We start from the raw sequence: 16,702 nt of genomic DNA on the forward strand, positions 1-16,702 counted from the left end.
AGTTGATAAATTTTCTATAAGTAAACATGTCTTAAGTTGTTTTGAACGAAAATTACTTTCTGTTTTTATACCCATATAAATTTAAATTTATAATATTTTATTAATTTTTGATATTTTGTGAATTTTAAATTTGGCAACTAAATAATAGAAATGAATTGTTTATAAAATATTTTTTAAGGAGAAAATCAAAAATTATTATATTTTTTTATAATCACCGAGTTTAATTTTGTTGAGAGATTTTTAACTGTTTTAATAAAATATATTTTTCGGAAATCGAAAATTGTTCTGAAGGAGCCAGGTGATTTGATTGAACATTCTTGCTAAGAAAGAAAGAATAAAAAAGACCCTCAGCTAAGAAAGAATAGAAATGCCTTTGCCTTGCTATGGACAAGTGTTTGAATAATAATAAAACAACCAAAGAAGTCCACATGACCATATGGCATTGACTCTTGCTTCACTGACTTTAAAAAATAATAATAATAATAATAAAAGAATTAAACACAAATGACTCCTCCAAAAAATAATAGAGCTCTCTACATATTAATTTATTAACATAATAACTTCAAGTTTCTAAAACTATTGTATTGAAAATTTGGGGATTATGTAAGTAATAGTTTGAAAATGCAAACAGGTAGTAATTTGAGTTTATTGTACTTTATTATTTTATTTGAAGAAGAGTATCCAAGCATAAAGTCAATAATAAAGTACAAACATGGAAGATACAATCAGAAATTATTAAAAAATTACTTGTTGAAATTTGAATTTATATCTCTTAAATTCAATGGTTAATGTCTGCTTTTAAGAAAAAACTAAGCGAAGGCTCGCGCTTTGCGCGACTTATTACGTTACAGTTTAATAAATATTATTTTATAGTTTATATATATATATATATATATATATATATATATATATATCCAATTAAAATAAAAAATAAAGAAAAAAAGAAAAAACCCAAAAACATCTAAAAAAATGAAAAATAGAATACTGAGAAAGAAAAGCGCCACGTCAGCATTTTTATTATTATTTTTTTTGCTTTAGGATTATATATATATGTGTGTTGTTAACCCTGAGATATTGCAAATGCTTTCTAAAGCCTAAAACATCAATTCTTTGAAAGGGAAAAAAAGAAGAAAAAAAAAAGAAAGTGAGAATAGAAAAAAAGGTACAAAAGGATGAGAAAAAGGGCAGCAGTTTAATTAAAATAGTCTTGCAACTTGCAACATAGGCAACATTTCTTAGAGGTTAAGCATATTTATATATAACAAAGAATTTCACATTTGGTCCAAAATTAACAGTTCATCTACTATATTTCACAGTTTATATTTATATTGTAATTCTAAAAGTTTAAGCTTAAAATTTGAGATAAAAATAAAATTCATTTTATAAAAATTATAAACTCTACTCACAAAAAGGGCTAAGAGATTCCCCAAATATTATTATCTTAATGCTAAAGAATACTATAGGTTATTGAAGCTACTTTGTTCCACCCACATTGTCTAGCTAAAATCTTTCTTTTTTCTCTTCTTGAAGAAGACTCAAATCTTTCTTCTTCCTTTTATTTATTTGTTTTTCTGTTTTTTTTTTTTTTTTTTTTTTTTTTTTTTTTTCTTCATTTCACAACTTTTTGATACCTCATGTTATTGGAATACTGAGTATAAAACTGATGGGCCAAATATCTAATAACAAATAAAAAAATAAAAAGAGAACAATTCAGTTACTACTCAAAAAGGAAATAAATTTATTTTTTCAGATGTAACAAAATAGTTAAAACTTTTATTTCTTTTTCAATTACTATTGGATAATAGCAAACTGAACATGCATTGTGCTATTCAATTGGAAAATATGCAAAAATATAAGATATTTTCTCAATCTGATTATACTTCTATATTACTCCTACATGAACAGCAGATATCAACGGTACATGAGCATTTGAAGTCCCAGTAATAAAAACAGCTTTTTCCTCGTACATTAGTAAAAGCTCATAATATACAGTCTGAACCTCAAAGCCTGCTCTCAGCAAATAATAGCTAATGTCCCCCACCCCCATTAATCAGTATTAACTTGTTAACTACTATGCCAATATAAAAGAGAATTCTGACAAAGTTGGTTCTTGAAAAGAGTTGGAAACTTCTATGAAGCTGTATTTTGGAAGACAATTGACACAAATCTGTCCTGCAAATCCAATAGAAACAGCCAACATTTAGTAAATTTGTGGTTTCCACTTCTTAAAATAATAGATCTTGTGCAAGAAAGTGAAGACCCGGTAAACCCTCTAAAGCTCCCCATGAATCATGCTTCAATGACGGCAAAAAAGATAACATTGTTCCTTATCACCAGACAATTGAATGTACACTTAGTTTAAGGATATTCTATTGCTACTCCAGTAAGCAAAAACCAGAAGTACACAACTGATTGTGCTAAAATAGTGAGAGAATGGGCTGATATCGGAACAAATCATTCCTACCTTTACACTTCACTTGGAGAAGATATGTCTGGATGATGTTCAAAACACTTCACCTCATTGTTGGGTTTTTTGCTGCTGCAGCCTGTTTAAAAGCAGAGATGTGTTATTACAAAGTCGGATTACGAAAAGCAACAGAGGGCACACCAAAGAATTAAAGCTCGCCAAGACACTAGTTTTCTCTGTGTCCCACAAGGACACATAACGTGAAGAATAGTTATCTGCCTCCACCAATTAACAATCTAGCTTCAATTTGCAATAAATACACAATCTAACTTCAGCAGATCCAACTTTAGCACCAATGCAAGTAGCACTTCACGATAGATGTCAACACCAAATATCATGCTACTAACATTAACAAATGATATCTCATAAGAATGTTATATCTTGTCTGCATATGGATCATATCAATGTCAAATGAGTAATTGTCACTAAGAGTACACACTTAACCTTTCTAGACATTTACGTATCAAGCCAAGACGTGAGTATCTCATTTTGCAAGTTAACCACATAATTTCAACACTTCCACCAACAAGAATAAGGTAGAAAACTTGCTAAAGATGAAAAATAATAATCCAAAATACAGTGGTTAGCAGTGCCGCGTAATAATAGATTTAGACAAAGAAAGCCTAAGCTTATTTCTAGCCTGACAGATAAGTTGACAAAAATGAGTTTTTTCCCACCACCTTGTAATCTCAACCTTTTTGGTCTTTTCTTTCCAATCATCATCTTGTATCAAATCACTTAACTTTTTTACACGAAGCCAAATAGCCAACCTTATAGAAATATTGCTAATCATGTTCACATTGATTTGCAGAAATCATTCCTAACTTAATGGCAATTGTGCAAAAATGCCATAACCTAATGTAACAGGAGACTACTATTCCTCACTATTTTCAGATAAGTTGTATGCAATACCCTTATCAACAAGTTTATTACAACAATCAAATTTCCCTATGTATGACACCTAAATATAAATTATAGTCCTTTGCACCTTGCTAAAAGTATATTTGTTTACAAAAGAAGGTAGTACTTTTACCAGTGATGCTTTCATATTATCATTTGTAAAAATTTAAGACATGCACATTCTCTATTTAATAAGAGATACTACTTTATTCTCTAGTTTTAAAAATCTTGTGGGAAATTTGAGAAAATAAAAGTTCAATGAGGGTATCAGTTGCTATGGTTTATATGTTCATGGCTGACATTGTAACATTTTGAAGTATATATTTCAATTTTTTATTAACCCCAAAAGTTTTGAGCGTACACCATAATTATCCATTGTTCCATTTTGTTTGATAAAATATAATAGATAAAACTATACACCCCAAAGTAGAACAAAGCAAATATCTGCAATAGAAAGAAATATAAATACTATAAAAAAAGGCATTTAAAACAAAGAGCTTACTTTTTGAAGTTTCTCTAAGACAGAATCTTCATATGCCTTATAACCTGTGCCAACCAAATTATTAAGGCGAGTAGATTCCATGGGCTGCTGCACACTTGAGAACTCTGTTGCACTAGCTCGTTTAACAGGTAACACTAGAAGAGGATTAGAAAGACTGCCAGACACACTTCCCATAGCAGCAACCTAACAAGAAACAACATCTACAAAGTGATTAAAAAGATCACAAATGTGCAGAAGCAAAGTCGCAAAGATAAAAACCATATTTTAGTTAAATGACAAATATACTCACAGCTGCTTCTTTAGTTGCCATTTGAACAAGTGCAGAACGCTTTTTCTTGGAACTACTTATTACAACATCCTCTACTTGACCAAACTTCAAAAACAATTCTTTCAACCTTTCCAAAGTATAATCCTCACCATCTTTTTCCCAAGAAACCTTAAGCATCTTCTCCCTATCCGTCTCACTTGTACTCTCCTTTGCCCCTCCTGTTGTCTCTCTCCTTGAGGCTGATGCTGCAGGTACTCCTTTACTTGAATGCATTGCACGTATTCTTGCTATCTCTTCTTTAAGCTTCCTAGCGATCCTATCCTCTTCCTCCCGAGCCTTGGCAGCAGGATCTGGTGCAAATGCCGCCCGCTCTCTCTCTTCAAGATCAGAAACCATCTTTTGCCGCTTGGCATCTCTTTGAGAATCACGAACATACCGTTCACGCTTAACTCGGAGGAGATCATCAAACAGTTTGCGGGCTTTCTCATCCTTGAGAATCTCATATGATGACTTGAGCTTTTGGAAGTTGTCATGGGCATTTGGGTCATCTGGCCTCTTATCTGGATGCAGCTCTAAAGCCTTTGATTTGTATGCTCTCGAAATCTCCTTTTCTGTAAGCTTAGCCCCCTCCTCCCCAGAAGGTAGGCCCAAAACACTATAGTGATCAACATCAATGTGCATACTCTTCAATACAAAGTATATCTGCAATCCAAAAGCAAATGTTCACTTTTTAATTTGATTCAATACAACAAGTCAATAAAATTTCAAAATCTGCAATTTCACAAGTACTGGTACTGATATGCGCTACAAAATAAGAAACATTATAGAAGTCCCATGCAAAATATTTTTAGGGTTCTTCTACATTCAGGAGCAGGAAGCAGTAATACTATTGGTAAAGGATTTAATTTGGGGAGGACTACATAAAATTTTGGGAAATCAAATTCAAAAAGAAAATAAAACGGGAAAGAAAGCCAAACTGATAATGTGCATAACCCATCTAGTACTTGCAAAACCTTGTCGATTTGTTTTCCATGAGAAGATAACTGTATTGTGTAGAAAGTGAACTTCATTTGAGTTCTCTATACAAAATGGATACAAATACCTTCTATAATGCTTCTTAAGAAGAATGAACATGAGTAAACAAGAAATCCTTTGTAGAAGCTGTTTACAGTATTTAAAGGCTTAATAAGCAAAAATACTCTGAATTTTTCAACTAGTTGCAATTACACCTTTTTTTTCTTTTTTCTCTCCCTACATTAGCTAGGGAACAGAACAATGATCTGCCTTTACAATTTGCACACAACCTCCCTCTCATTGGATAGCAAGCAGACCACTGCTCTATCTTCACATTTTAACTAATAAATACATAAGACCAAGCTTCAATTAACTGTAAATGAATCACATACTAGGGAAACAATTTAATTTACGAGAATACTCCAGGCTTACCTGAAAAAGATGGTTAAAAGTAAAAGTAGAGACTTTAGCTCTATTTTAACTTGTCTAAGCAGCTATAGAGTAGCAATTGAGCCTTTGATTGCAGAATCGATAGCCGACAGAGGACGGAAGCGAAAAAAAATAACAGAAAAGCAAAGAAAAAGTAGGGTTTCAAGAAAACGATTAACGTTTATCGTTTAACACCTTCGAATGGAAAGGTCCTGTCAACCGGGGCCGACTTAAAATAAGGCGGCCACCCGCATCGGTCGTCAAACAGCGTCGGGTAACGAAGCAACCTGCAGCGCTGGGAAGCGAGACTTGTTGGGTCCGACAGCAATTTGGGTTTGGTTACACCTCAGTGACCTCACAAAGAAAGCGTTCAATTTACGAACTCTCGGGTTGTCTGCGCGAGAGAGAGCTCGGTTTAAAACGGTGTGTTTTGATTTTTACTTATTTTATCCTCTAAATTACTCATCGTTTTATCAAGTAGCCTCCTTTGACTGAAATACTCGAAGGGTAATTCAGTCAATTAATAAATCTGCAAGCGCTAAGACGTTGTCTGTCCCCTGCCCTTCCACTCCGCTGCTGGCATGCTGCTGTTTCTCAACACTGAACAATGGCACACGTATCTTCCCTCCATCTCCATCTCTCTGCGCATACTGGCAAAGCTGCTCCTTCTAAGCCACCCAAGTTTTCCAAGAGAATCAACAAAGCCAGCAAGTCAATTTCTTCTCCTAAGAAACGTAAGCTGTTTGTTTGTGTCATGAGAAAATGCAGGAAAGGAAAAACTTTTAGCATATATTAGTTGGAATGATATGATTTTCTGGTTGTCTCAGTCTATTGTTATGTGGCTTATTTAGGACTCTTATTTCTTGTATTGCCGTAATTTTGTTATGGTATGATATTTAAGAAAGATTTGATTTTTCAGGTCCTTTCAGTCACTTGCACAAAGCCCAGAAATTGAATTTGGAGGTTTCCCCTCATAGAGCTGGTAATTACGTCTTCTCTCAAAGGAGATTGTTAAAGTGAAATTTAGTGCTTCTCTTATGTTTCTTTTTGGGGTCTGCTGTTCAGTTAAATTGAGTTTATCTTTTGTGCATGCCTCATTTTTGTTGCTGGTGAATTGTCTCTGAGGATTGGACTTTATCAATTGTCTTACTTTCTATCTTTTAGTATCTTATGTTGATTTTTGTTTGTTATTACAGTATCTGCAGTGCGGCTGATGAGAATAGAGATGGGTGGTGCTTTTGCTGATCTCTTGAATGAGAAAGGGAAAGGATCTGGTGATAATGAAATGGCATATGTTGAAAGAACTCTTGGTTTTCGAACCAAGGATTTGGAAGATCGTGATCTTAGATTGGTAATCTTACTCTCAATTCTTGGTATTTTTTGTTCAAGGCACTGGCTGACAGACTGGAAGAAATTTAGGTTATTTTCTACAGCCATGTGGAATGTTATTGATGAACAATGTTGAAATTGTGATTATGTTAAAATAATTGGATTATGATAAAATACTTCCACTGTTACTTGATTTACTAATCGCTTGAATCTTTTTCTTCTTTATTCCCTCAATGTTAAAATATCTAGGTCACAGAAATTGTTGGAGGCACTGTTCGATGGAGGAGATATCTTGATCATTTAATTTGCTCATTGTGCCATGATGAGAACACATTTAGGAGCATGGAACCTCTCCTCTTGCAGGTACTTTTCTATTGCTTGATGCTTATCTATTTAATTTTTAGAATCTGGCATGGAGTGCAATATATTGCTGCCTTGCATTTTGTGCAAGCGAATCTAAACATTGGGACCTGAATTTGTCTTACATTTCCGCCCTCTTTCTTAGATCCTCCGAATGGGTTTTTACGAGATTGTCAAGCTAGACATGCCGCCATATGCTGTTGTAGATGAGGTAATAAACTAACACGTTTCTTTTTTTTTTTTTTTTTTTGCGGGGTGATTGCATGTAATTAGGCAAAAAAAAAAAAAAAAAAAAAAAAAAAAAAAAAAAAAAAAAAAAAAGGAGAAAAGGTTCTTATGTTATCTGAGGCTTTTTCTTTTAGTTTATATATATATATATATATATATATATATATTTTACTTTTATACAGATTACTTTGCATAAACCATACCTGTCAATTGGAAATATTTCAATGACTGTTGGGCAACTGATGATTTTAGATATTTTCCTATTTTGATGATTGGAGGAAGAATTGGACAAGGAAATTTTACATTTTGCTATGTGGCATGGCCTTGTATTTGACTTTTTAGGGACTCAAAATTTCAAGTTTGGCAATTGTAGATTACAATTTTTACGTTTGGTTGGTTTTGAATTAAGGCCGGATCATTGCTTTAGTACTCCTTTGGTCTTTGGATATTTGGCTATCATCATCTTTCTAAATGGTCTTTCAAAATCATATACCAAGGAATTTAGCTATTTGGTTGTTTCACGTTTTAACTGCAGAATGTGCACCTTGCAAAAGTTGCACTAAGGCCTGGCGCTGGTAACATGGTCAATGGAATTCTGCGGAAGCTAGTGTTGCTTAAGGTGTGCCATCCTGTACAACTGATCCTCCTAAACTAAAAGAAGACTATAACTTTGTCTTCTTATTCAGTAAATTAATGGCCTTTTGTTTTTGCAGGAAAATAACTCTCTTCCACTCCCTGAGTTGGATGGTGATGATCGCTCACAAGCACGTGCTCTTGCCACTCTTTATTCTCACCCTGTGGTGAGTTTATTGTTGGACATAACATTTTCCTTTTCTTGAAGAACCTATTTTGATAACATTTGTAAGATAACTTGAGATAGCTAAGAGTGAATGTTGACGTGCTAGAAATAATCCACTTTATTTATGGCGTCATCAAACTGAGATACTTAATTGCTTAATATTTCCTTAAGAAATTGTTCTGGATAGATGTTTATGGATTTGAGTGAAAATTCAAGGAATAAGTTTTTACTTCCAAAAAGAAAAAAAGTAGAAATTGAGAAACTTCTATAGCTTCTCATTTATGCTCAGGCAAGTTACTAAGTTCCATCTGAACATGAATCTAAAGTCATGGTTATGTTTCCTCATTCATGTGCATAAGTTCATATGTTAGGTCCTAGAATCCAAACTCTGACTACATTTCCATCCATCTGAAGGTCGTGTTTGTTGGATCAGTCAACAGTCAGGTCAAGCTTCCTACACTGTTTCAAGAGCTTGGGAAGAAGCATCCTGCTTGATATACATTTAGGATTTAAAGCATGACTTATTTTGCTAATCTCTGTTTGAAGAATGTATTTTTCATGCTGAGGTTTGCAATTTCCCCTAATACTTTTTAAAATGTTATAGTGGATGGTGAGGCGCTGGACAAAGTACCTTGGGCAAGAAGAAGCAATTAGATTGATGATGTGGAACAATAGCGACCCCAGTTTCAGTTTGAGGTTTTCAGCTAAATTTCCCTCTTTGTTCATAAAGTCATATCACATGGTTCTTATAGCTTTCTTGCACTGACCTCAGGGCAAACAGTGGGAAAGGTGTGACAAGAGATGACCTTGTGATGCGGCTGAATTCTTTGAAGGTGCACATCATGTGTATGTGCATGCAAATACAAACACACAAAATATTTTAATGCCCTGAAAAGATTTATTAAGGTGCCTTCTCATGGGGTCCTAGAAGTATTCTTCGCAATTGGTCTAGTGAAATTGCTTTTTCCCAAAAATTCGGAGTAGTATCGTGCTTACAAATACACAAACAAAAGATACATGCATGCATAGATGCAGAAATTGAAGAATTGTCACTTGTTTTATCTTTGGCTTTCCGCTGGATTATTATTTTTAGCCATTGATTGTCCGTTCTTGAGTGCCAGGTTCCCTATGAGCTTTCTTTGCATTTGGATCATTTTGTTCGCATCAAAATAGGATTGCAGGTACTTTATGATATTCTCAGTCTTAAACGTCTTTATCCATTGTGCTTGCTGTTATACAATAAAGTTGTTCTCCTAGGAGCTAGTTGGCAGACAGTCTGCATAGAGAAGTGCAAATACATAAATAAACTTAAATTGTTAGCATTAGAAGAAACTTTAGAGCCACAGTTCATTGATGAGTAAAAATGAAGAGTTAGAACTATATCACAGCTCTTGTTGTATGCAATAGAACATCTTTATCAGACACAGACAATATATGTGCACATGCATTGTCATGTCCTTGAACGTGCAAATGCCTTTTTCTTACAGTTTACCAAATTGCAAAGCTTGTAAAGCAATAGAACAGCAATAATGTGCCTGTAGCTGATATTAATTTACCGTGTTCCTTTGTAGTGCTTTTCAGGGTCCTGATTACTTGCTTTTTCCTAATTTCAGATTGTCATACGAGATGGATTACTGAAACAAGGTCTTTGTTCAGTTCAGGATGAGAGTGCAGGTTTACATTCATTCTCCCTTCATACATCTCGACCAGATAGGAAAAGGATCTTACAACCTTAGTATTGGATTATAGTAGGATGCAATAGTCATAAATCTTAACCAGTTATATTTTTCCTGCTTATTAGATTATTAGACATGACCTATGGCAGTGTGCCATAAATCAATAAATGATGATGTTCTGAAATTTCGATTGCAGCTTAATAGACACCATGCCCTGCTCTGCTCCCCCAGCCAAAAAAAACAGAGGAAAAAATAAAAGAAAATTGGCTGGAGGAAGAAAAAGGAAAAGAAGCATTTCTTTTTTTTTTTTTTGTAATCCTGTCTAATTTTGCTTAATTACTGTCATAGAGTTTGAAAGGTCCGGCATTTTCTTTTCCTCAAATATTATAACACAAATTCTGCAGGTTTGGTAGTTTCTGTTGTGAATCCACAACCAGGTGAAAGTATTGTTGATTGTTGTGCTGCTCCTGGAGGGAAGACGCTGTACATGGCATCCCTAATGGATGGGCAAGGTATTTTTTAGAGTTGTTGCTTTCTCTTCTGCTGCACTTCTGACATTTATTGACTAGTTGCAGTTGTCACATTTTCACCCCTTCATATCTTAAATTAACTGTACTGCGCCTGACACATCTATGTCCTGTAGTCTTGCTTCATAAATTAGCTGCATTTGTTTTTGTGGGTCATATGCTTGCATCCTTGGATTTTGCATCATTGTTTTTCATCCTTTAGCTACTCTTTTGATCAAACTCTCTTGTTAATGGTTATACTCTTTATTTCGGTTTAGATTTTAGCATGATCGCATCTAGACATGTCTGCAAAGGTGGTGGTGTCTGCATAGTAACTGGCAATCTAGGATGTTAAAAACATGGAATGATACTTGATATCTGTTATGATTTTGCAGGAGTCTGTCAACTCATATACAAATTTTTCCATTGACAAAGCATTTTATATATTTAATATTTGTCTAGATTTCTCTTTCTCCCTATATATAGACACACATCAATACATGTATTTTCTGACCAAGATCCTCTCCCATGTTGAAGAGTTTTGACTAAACCTTCCCATGATGCAAACGCCCCCTTGAAGACCAAGCCCTTCTCTCTAACCAAGCTTTCTTTTTTTGTGGCTACACTATTATTATTTTAATTTTTCCTTGTTTTGTAGTTGAGCAATGTTGTACAATATATAATGGTACCATTTTGGTTGTAGGCATGGTTTATGCAATTGACATAAATAAAGGCCGGTTGAGAATCCTTCGAGAGACAGCCAAGTTGCACCAAGTTGATGCAGTCATCACGACTGTCCCTTCTGACCTTCGAGTCTTTGCTGTGAGTTGTCGTCATTCTATAAAAGGCTGAAACTTCTAGGAAGAGGGAGTCCTAATTTCTTTCTTTTTTTCCCCGAACTTTTAGGAAAAATGTCCAATGAAGTCTGATAAAGTACTGTTGGATGCTCCTTGTTCTGGACTTGGTGTTCTCTCCAAGGTTAGTCTACTGACACTAAAATGATTAATCAACTAAACCTTTTTGATTATCTGATGTTTGTTTCTTTGTTTCCTTTTCTTAATGGAAATACATAAAACATCCACTTAATGCATGTGGTTGTCTTTCCCTGTTCTAGAGAGCGGACTTGCGTTGGAATAGAAGATTGGAGGATCTGGAAGAACTCAAACGTCTACAGGATGAGCTTCTTGATGCAGCTTCTAAGTGAGCTTCAAATTTCCTCTTATCGCATGCTTTGCCTTTCCCTCTCACGCAACTCACACCCCGTGTGTCCAAAAGCAAAACACACAAGAACACGTGTTTTTGTTTAAACCAGTACAACATGATTTCAGAGGAAAAGTCAATCAGCACCTTTTAAATTTAAAAGACTTGATGCAATGTGAAATAGAAAAGACCAAAGAAGCCAGGATCTTGTTCTTTGATCAGGTGTATTATCCTTGTTTATTTGCCTTATTAACTTTGTTTTGCATTGTAGATTGGTAAAACCTGGTGGAATTTTAGTATATAGTACCTGTTCAATAGATCATGAAGAGAATGAAGGGAGGGTGGACGCATTTCTTCTCAGGCATCCCGTAAGAACTAGCATTCATAGTGTCTAATATGTCTATTTAACATATATAATTTGAAGAGATGCAAAGTTTCTTGTAATCTAGAGATTCTGAAGAATAAGATTCAACTTATGAGCAGATACTAAAAAGCGACTTCATTTTGGCTACTGCTCATTGAATTGAAGAACAATTGAGAAATATTTTACTGCCATTAATTAATGCCTTATGCTTGCTCTTTTTTTTGTTTTTTGCCAGGAATTTCAAATAGATCCTGTCGACATATATGTGCCATCTGATTTTGTGACAGAACGTGGTTTCTTTTCCTCTAACCCAGTAAAACATTCAATTGATGGGGCGTTTGCAGCTCGTCTAATTAGGGCCTTATGAAAAGTAGTAACTTGTGCACATAATTCTCTTGAAAGCCACAGTTATATGGTTTCTGGATGCCTTTTCTAATCATTAGTTCTTGCCAAAGACACTAAAGGATGCAAATACAGAAACGGTATGTACTTGCAGTAGATTTTTTCTTTGATGTTCAAAGTCACATTCTGATCTCCCCCACAAAACATGCCCTTTTGATTTAGTAGATTGACAGTATTGAATTGTCTAGTTTTTTATTAGATGCTGAACTACAGATTCTGGCTGGAAGTTGTTTCCTGAAGCTGTCATTTAGAGAAATCTCACATGACTATCTTGATAAGAGGTCGTTCGATCCTTTACCTGGTTGACAGAATTGTTCATTCCTTTACCCGGTCGACAGAATTCTTCAATGTTGTCGTGTCCATTGCGAATCCATAGACACAAAACTTGTCATCGAGGTCGTGTTCATGTAAATAACCAATGGAAGACTATACAAGGAGCTTGTTGCAATCTCTGCCTTCTCTCAGTTTGACTACACAAGCATTTTTGTTGTGCTACTGGACGATTTGTAATTCATAACATCATTTCTTATTTTGTGGCATGACAGATCTTACATTGTACCTTTCTTGAATTTGGAAGTAAAATGAACAGTTTAAATTATGTGCCTCGTTTTCTTCATAATTAAATAATGTAATTCTTTTAGCATATTATGTTTTTTTTTTTTACTTTAAATTTGCTCTCCAATTCGAAATAATACCCTCTGTTTATGACTTATATCTTTCCAAATTTCCAACAACACGATCATAAGAATGTGCAGTCTGCAAAGTGCATAACATAGGACTTGGTAAGTTCGTAAAGAAACATACAAACTAATACTCTTCCAAAGATATTATAGTGTAACATTTTGATAAAGAAACCATTACTAATTGATAATAGCAATCTGAAAAAGATAAATAAACAAATCTCCCACTATCTCAAGTAGGTTGTTGGTGGTTGAGGCTAAAGGTAGCTTCATGCTATATATGTAAACAGATCTCCCAGCCAATCAAGGATTTAACTGATTCATATCATCTTATCTTAAAATTAAAAATTGAAAATTAACACTGAAACTGGTTCATATAAAACTGGTTCATAGCCAAACAAATTGTTGGAATTGGAGATGTAAAAGTAGAGTCTTCGGCAAAATAGTCCTGTGATCTATCATAGGTATTAAACTAAGAATTAAACTTTCCCCTATCGTCAAATTAATCTTCTGAACACAACATGCATCCATGTTCACAAGTCCTGGAAACTATTAATTCTAAACATGTCAAGTATTAATTTTAAATCCATAGCTTCAACAAGGCTATCGCCATCAAGAAGACAAAGAGTTATTTGTCGAGAGACTTCAAAACTTAATTCAGTTGATACATGCTACAAAATTTACTCCTGAACAAGAAAACAGAGCCTTTTTGCCTATCCATGTCATTGTAATTCTAACCATGTCTGCTCCACTATAAATCAACATCTCAGGCAAACACTACTTGAAGAGTTCTGGATTCAGCCAGTCCCTGCAAACAGAGATAAATGATTAATTAAATAGTCCTGATAAGATTCAGATTATTCAGAACATGCATTTATGTGACCTTACTTGGTAATATCATCAAGGTGATCGTCAAAATCTACCACATCCTGCCATTTCTTGGATGAAATAAAATCCAACAATACAATATTTGCTGCTGGTTCCTTCAGTATCAATCTATTACCCCCATCCGGTCCAGCTAGCTTCCAGTTCTTTGATGCATCCCTCGTATAAAGCTAGGGCAAGAGAGAAAGACTGATCAGTTAATTCGTATCAAAAAAAAAAAAAAAGGTAGATGATGACTGTTACCTATAACTGAATCAAGGACTAAATTTAGGGGAACACAAACTGTAAAAACAATACTGCCAAAAAAGGATGGCAAATGTATGTTCTATACAATGCTAATAAAAGAAATCAAATTGCCAACCCAAAATGTTGGAACTCAAAACATTTAGTGTAGTTTCTAATACAATATGCGCATCAGAAAATTAGAACTAAGAATTTGACCTTAATCATCAAATCTTCACAATAAACAATTAAACTGAAATAAGATCACGCAAATGCTGTTATGAAAGTGCCTCAAATTAGTAAACATGGAAACTGAAGTACCTCAACTAGAACTCAGAATCTATCCCACTTCTCATTTGTCAGTGTAAGCCAAAACAGAACCATCAACTAATTTATGTAGTGCTACAATCAATATAAAATATTATTCTTGAAGTTCCAAACTCATTATCCTTTTCACTAAAAGTCTAAGGCCATTATCCCATCAGTGGAATGTGTTGCGTTATCTAGCAGGGAATGGTAGATTTCAGTATCTGCAAGCTTAGCAATTAAGGCCCACAAGGCTATAAACACAGACAGAGTTTTCCGTTCTCGCCAATTTAGTACTAATGGTTAATTCATCCAAGCAACATTAAAAGAACTTCATTTGTTTATATTATTTCTTCCAAATAACAGAATATAAATAATGAAACTGACCTGCAGAACAGGGCTCCGGTCTTTCCCATTGGGTAGTGCTTCAAGCTTTTTGTTATCTAACTACAGAGGAATTTAGAAAATACAAGAAAAATAAAATGAAACTCAAAATCTAACTCCAGAAACAAAGACAAGCACAAAGGAAGATCAAAATCCATTATACCCACCAAGAGAATGGCAGCTTGAGGAAAGTAGCGGTAAATGTGATCCCCAATATTCTTGGCCACATTACCAAGCTCCGCGTCATCAAACCTCTCATTTGCATGAAAGTAACCCACTATACCCAATCCTTGAGCACCATAATACTCCTCTATCTGTTTTCAGAAATTAAGAGAAAATTGAAACGTCCAAAACTCTATGACGAATTGCTGAAGTAGTAGCTTAACAAATGGAAACTAACCAAACATCTCAACTTAAACCAATTCTTATCTCTGCAAGAGAAGATATCGAACTAAAAAATGGAAAAACGCATGATATACAATCATTTTGGATATTAAAGTTATAAAATTAGCAACTATTCTCAATTGCAACATACATAAGTTGTTTTGGTGTTCTAAATCTAAAAATAAATGCAGAGATTGTGTTTTTGGGTTGTAAATCTAAACATACCATGATAAGGGAGATCTCGAGAGGAGGCAGAAGCCCGAGGTGGTTGTGAAAAAGAGGGACGGAATCGGTGATCTCCACGACGTCGTCACTAGATCGACCGAGTAAAACCCCGTTAACGGCGGAGGACTTGTGCTTGAGGGAGTGAAGCACCAGCTTTATGTAAGCGTTCTGTGACACCTCGTATTTCAGATCTCCACCACCCATTTTATTCTCTCAATTTAATCCTTCGTCCAGTTCGGTATTTAGAATTGCCGGCGACAATAAACCACCGGGTCTGTCCTTGTTTTTTATCTGGCCTCCGTAAGTCTGTGTTGTGGACTCAGGGGGGAGAGAATAGAGTAGACGGAGATTTGTTTTATGCTCAGCAAGAATATTCCCCACGACGTCGTTCCTAAACCAAAAATATAAACAATATAGTCATTCTGCATTCCGATATGATGAAAGAGCAGGAATTGACACGATATTTTATAAAATCATGATTATTACTAAAATAAAATAAATAATCCATTCTATTTCATTATTCAAATTACTTAGCATCATTAAAATGGTAAATGATCATAAAGTTACGATTACTATTTTATATTTTTTTTTACAAAATAATTTTTATATATAATCATACACTATATTTTCTTAAATTTTTTAAAATCAATATATTATTTTTTATTTGCATATATTATAAATAAAAATTTAAAATAACATTTAACCTTATTATACTTAAACGATGATAAAAATAATATTTAATATTAATTTGAAAAAAGCAATTTTATTATTAACAAGGAATAAAGTTCGAAAATAATATATAATTAATAAAAAAAACATCACAATATTAATTTAACGAGCAGCAAGTTATTTGAGTTTCTTTTGGAGCATTTGCTTTGCTAAAAGAGAAATTATAGGTCCCTATTAGGACTACACAAAACCCATTGTAAGTCGACTTCACTGACACAACCTAATCCGTAATCCGAAAACATAGTAGATTTAAGTAAAAGGATCATCTGTATGTCGAGTTACAACTTTACTAGCCAGGTAAACCCACATACTCAATTCAACCTGTCAATAGAATCTTTTCTTTTTTATGAATAAATTATGATTTTTTTAATTATATATAAATACTAAAATGTTTAAATATTTAGTAGCTCTCACCTTTAAAATTGTCTTTGACATAACTTATT

At 34.1% G+C, this 16,702-nt stretch overlaps 3 protein-coding genes across 6 annotated transcripts; 1 reads left to right on the top strand and 2 right to left on the bottom strand.

Moving 5' to 3' along the window:
* Positions 1-1,860: 1,860 nt before the first annotated feature.
* Positions 1,861-5,978, bottom strand: LOC105633123 (DNAJ heat shock N-terminal domain-containing protein). 2 transcript variants are annotated; one of them, XM_012215674.4, is made up of 5 exons: positions 5,776-5,978; positions 4,159-4,839; positions 3,870-4,052; positions 2,465-2,546; positions 1,861-2,172 (listed from the first exon to the last, which is right to left on the bottom strand). In XM_012215674.4, the coding sequence occupies exons 2-4, from the start codon at positions 4,816-4,818 to the stop codon at positions 2,514-2,516; spliced, it is 876 nt and encodes a 291-aa protein (XP_012071064.1). In that variant the 5' UTR covers positions 4,819-4,839; positions 5,776-5,978; the 3' UTR covers positions 1,861-2,172; positions 2,465-2,513. The 2 variants fall into 2 exon arrangements, with proteins under 2 accessions (XP_012071064.1, XP_012071063.1); XM_012215673.4 differs by having other exon boundaries at positions 5,584-5,978.
* A 130-nt stretch (positions 5,979-6,108) lies between these two features.
* On the top strand, positions 6,109-13,042 carry LOC105633124 (NOL1/NOP2/sun family protein / antitermination NusB domain-containing protein). Of its 3 annotated transcripts, none has more exons than XM_089723920.1 (18): positions 6,109-6,314; positions 6,500-6,562; positions 6,777-6,931; positions 7,159-7,272; positions 7,415-7,480; positions 8,033-8,116; positions 8,211-8,297; positions 8,901-8,992; positions 9,069-9,129; positions 9,418-9,477; positions 9,910-9,970; positions 10,377-10,484; positions 11,182-11,300; positions 11,385-11,456; positions 11,593-11,678; positions 11,950-12,046; positions 12,278-12,524; positions 12,633-13,042. In XM_089723920.1, the coding sequence occupies exons 1-17, from the start codon at positions 6,188-6,190 to the stop codon at positions 12,407-12,409; spliced, it is 1,584 nt and encodes a 527-aa protein (XP_089580046.1). In that variant the 5' UTR covers positions 6,109-6,187; the 3' UTR covers positions 12,410-12,524; positions 12,633-13,042. The 3 variants fall into 3 exon arrangements, with proteins under 3 accessions (XP_089580046.1, XP_089580045.1, XP_089580047.1); XM_089723919.1 differs by having other exon boundaries at positions 12,644-13,042; XM_089723921.1 differs by having other exon boundaries at positions 12,658-13,042.
* A 634-nt stretch (positions 13,043-13,676) lies between these two features.
* Positions 13,677-15,872, bottom strand: EMB2731 (ER membrane protein complex subunit 8/9 homolog). The gene is made up of 5 exons (XM_012215676.4): positions 15,531-15,872; positions 15,089-15,235; positions 14,925-14,984; positions 14,013-14,179; positions 13,677-13,932 (listed from the first exon to the last, which is right to left on the bottom strand). Exons 1-5 carry the CDS (start codon positions 15,732-15,734, stop codon positions 13,902-13,904), a joined length of 609 nt encoding a protein of 202 aa, XP_012071066.1. The 5' UTR covers positions 15,735-15,872; the 3' UTR covers positions 13,677-13,901.
* Positions 15,873-16,702: the final 830 nt, after the last annotated feature.

This window comes from Jatropha curcas, chromosome 7, assembly GCF_041381405.1.
Source record: "Jatropha curcas cultivar XTBG-Jc1 chromosome 7, XTBG_Jcur_1.0, whole genome shotgun sequence".
Lineage (NCBI taxonomy): Eukaryota > Viridiplantae > Streptophyta > Magnoliopsida > Malpighiales > Euphorbiaceae > Jatropha > Jatropha curcas.